At 44.6% G+C, this 3,687-nt stretch overlaps 1 protein-coding gene across 1 annotated transcript in view; it reads left to right on the forward strand.

Annotated features, from left to right (window-relative positions):
• H257_14673 (hypothetical protein) overlaps positions 1-1,102 on the forward strand; it is a gene marked incomplete at both ends in the record, with an annotated part of 7,783 nt that extends 6,681 nt beyond the window's left edge. The window contains one exon of the mRNA XM_009842564.1: positions 250-1,102. Coding sequence (XP_009840866.1) covers positions 250-1,102 — 853 coding nt within the window. The remainder of the gene's footprint in view (positions 1-249) is intronic.
• Between the last annotated feature and the right edge of the window lie 2,585 nt (positions 1,103-3,687).

The following is a 3,687-nucleotide window of genomic DNA, read 5'->3' on the forward strand; positions in this document are numbered from 1 at the left end:
GCGCAACTACAAGAGTGGCATCGTGTCGCAGTGTCCTGGGGCTCAATCCGATCATGCTGTGATTGCCGTCGGTTACAACGACGATTACTTCAAGATCAAGAACTCGTGGGGGACAGAATGGGGCGACAAAGGGTACATATACTTGAAGCGAGGGGTGACTGAAAAGGGAACATGCAATGTGGCCCAAAGGATCGCATACCCTGAATTGTCCGGTTCGACTCCTTCATCTAACACAACGCCTTCATCCAGCCAACTGCCTACTGAATCAACCCGCAAACCTTCTTCGTCTGCCCCGAAGTCGACCCGCAAACCTTCTTCGCCCCCCCCCAAGAACTCAACTGACTCGGCTATGACGCCTTCGTCCAGCAAACCCTCTTATCCCACTCGCAAACCATCCTCTTCTTCGCCCCCCCCCAAGAACTCAACTGACTCGGCTATGACGCCTTCGTCCAGCAAACCCTCTTATCCCTCTCGCAAACCATCCTCTTCTTCGCCCCCCCCCAATAACTCAACTCAATGCACCAACCGCCCTACCCCGACCATTGAGCCTAAACCCACGGGACCTTCCCCGTCATACACCCCTTCCCCCACGACTGAGCCTTCTTCGACATATGCCCCAACTCCGTCTGGTAACGGTGTCAAGGACCAACTGATTGCCCAAACCAACAAAATTCGTGCGGCCCACGGTATCGACCCGGTGACTTGGAACTATGAGCTGGAGCCCAAAATGCGGGCTTGGGCCGAAGATTGTCATGGCTTCAAGCACGGGGGTCCCGCTGGCTGGCAAAACTTGGCCACCTACACCACGTGCGAATCGAGTGGCAAGGACTGCACGAAGGTGGTGGGGGCATCGTGGTTGTGGTACGACCAAGAAGAAACGTTCTGGAACTACGGCAGCAACTCGTGCAACGGGGGCTGGGCCAAGTGCGGCCACTTCTCCAACATGATGAGCCCCGAAGTCACGTCCATGGCGTGCGGGTGGTCCGAATGCGCCAACGGCAACTACGTCTGGTGCAACTACGACACCCCCGTGAAGAACCCCAAGGTGGGCGAAATCATCGGCATGACCAAAGCCGAGCTCAAGGCCAGCTTGACCGCCTAAACGATTTCCAGCTGTATATTTGTATATTGCAACTAAAAAAAATGTATTGTTTCACTTGAAATGTGTTTGATAAGATTTAATGACGTACAATAGGCCCCGAAATCAGTCATTTCGAACCTATTCAGGAAGCGCCATGCTGATCAAAATATGTATACTAACATTATTCGAAATAACTCGACTTCTTACGACTTTTGAATATCTCCAAGAACACTCATTTCCCCTTGGCTGCCGACTAATTGGAATGACGCTTTGGTGTCAAAAGGCACAACTGCTGGCACAAAGGCCCTCAAAAGTACAAAATTATAAAGTAGTACTACGTAACGTTAGTAGTAACTATGCATCAATGGTAATTAAGTTCACCGCAACGATCGACCACCTCCAAACGAATTGTTCTTGACGAGTTGAGTTTTACCATTCAATTTTACGGTACTGAAATACGGGGACAGCGTTTGACGGCTAAATCCTTCAAGCGTTACTTGAAATTGTCACCTAACATATCTGAAGGTGATACCCTGCACGATGCACGATATAGTCTGAGGTGTCCTCAGATTTCGAGTAATTGCAAAAGTGCATCTCGGGGTTTCGGATCGGGGTAGGAAGAAACTAACGTGTCCGACCATTGATGGGCCAACTTTTCTTCATTTTTAATCTCAATTATTTCGGTTGTTTTTTGTTTTCCGAGTGGGAGTGATACATTTTCGGATAGGTAATGATGAGTACTTTATGAATAACTCGAAGGATATCGATTTAAACAATTTAGGAATGTACAGGATTTTTTTGAAGTCGAGCACTTTACACAGTCGACCATTGATGGGCCAACTTTTATACTTGAACTAAGTATGAAGAATCCAGGTGTCAGTTTTTTTACATCCAGGCGAGAAATAAAAATTAATAGAGGTTTACCAAATCTGAACAGGTATCACCTATTGGAGTCTCAGTTGGAAAATAACATTTCCAATGTTATTGGCACACGTGGAATAATAATATACACCTCATATTGTAACTCGTTTGTGCAATATAGCTCGTTTGTACAAACGTTTGTGCAAACGTTGGTGAGTATGCGCAAAACCCCGTTGTACGATACTGGGACAACCTGGTTTGTGTGTCATTCAGCATATTTCTTCTGATGTCGATTGCGGGTGTCAGCAGCATAAGTTTCGTCACCACCAAGTGTGCCTGCGTCCGTTCCGTACCCTCACACTGTAAAACTCCTCTACAATGGGAGTAGGTTGGGTCAGGGCAAAGGTTAACCAGTGAAGATTATTCTTCGAGGTGGACACGGTGCCTAAGGAATCTGAATATAGCATAAATTATAACAGTTAGTATAACGTTAACCAAAAAATAAATCTTTTTCTTGTGTCTTTTAAATTCGAACAATAACAACATTTACAGTTAGCATAAACAATAATAACATTTACTTTATTGTCCTTTAACTTGAAATTGCAAACAATACCAACCACTTTGCAACTAATCGATAAGATTATTCAAATTTCTACTACTTGAACAATGTTGACCTCATTGTCCATTTCTACAGCTGCTACTTGAGTTGCCTTCTTCTTTTGCTTTGGTTTCGCCGCCGATTGAACTTGGAGCAACTCGTATTCCGTGATAAACTTAACACTAACCGTCACGTCTTCCTTGAAAGATGTTTGTATTTCGATGACGCCGGGGTCAGCTTTTGCCAAATGCTTCCGAAGCGTCCGCGATGAAACGTCATAGGCCTCCGCAGTGTGTACTTGCTTAACACATCGTGGACGGCCTTGTCCATGGTGACCTGCGTTCTTGGCGGCATTTCGTCGGTTCATAAATTGAAGAACCTTTAATATGTAATATTTTCCCCTCCATTAATTCATGCAGGTTAATTTTGTCGAGAGGTTGCCTTTTGTCCAATCAGAGTTGATTGGCGTTTTAATTGGATGAAATAAGTCGGCCCATTAATGGTCGTTCGGCGTTAGTGGTAAATTACTCCATCAATCACAAGAAGCAGCTTCATTTTGGAAATCTGGCGGTCATTTGGAAATTGTGGGATGTTTAATTTGTTCAGCGACTATTATGACATCCATCTGTCACTGACAAGAATATGTTTGATTCCGCTTGATTCATATTTTTATCCTGACTCATCGCTATTCTCACGATATATCATGCAAACTGGTTTTGGAGCCTAATATGAAATGACGAGGTATAAGTCAACCAACAAGGTGATGTTTGACATTTATTCGTTACAAACTAGGACTCCTTGAACGAACCAATTTTCTTGCGATGTATGGTGTACGTCGCCTTTAAGAGCATCTCCACCGCATCCCCAAATATTTTCCCCATAACCCAGAACTTCGATTGTACCGTTACTTCAGGTTGCAGTACGGATATTTTGGGGATTATACGGGTGATTCTGTCCCCATTTGCTTCGGATATCCCATTCTACGGAATTCGTAGGCCAGAACTTGACTTTTGTATGCAATCGTAGGCGCACACCCCTACGATTTCGCCATTTCGAAATCCTCCACCTCGTTTTTTTTCCAAGTTATATACGAATTTATAGCAAACATAAAATTTCGCAGTTCATTTGTGAATTGACGAAATCGTAC

The sequence above is a fragment of the Aphanomyces astaci genome, assembly GCF_000520075.1.
Source record: "Aphanomyces astaci strain APO3 unplaced genomic scaffold supercont1.60, whole genome shotgun sequence".
Lineage (NCBI taxonomy): Eukaryota > Oomycota > Saprolegniomycetes > Saprolegniales > Verrucalvaceae > Aphanomyces > Aphanomyces astaci.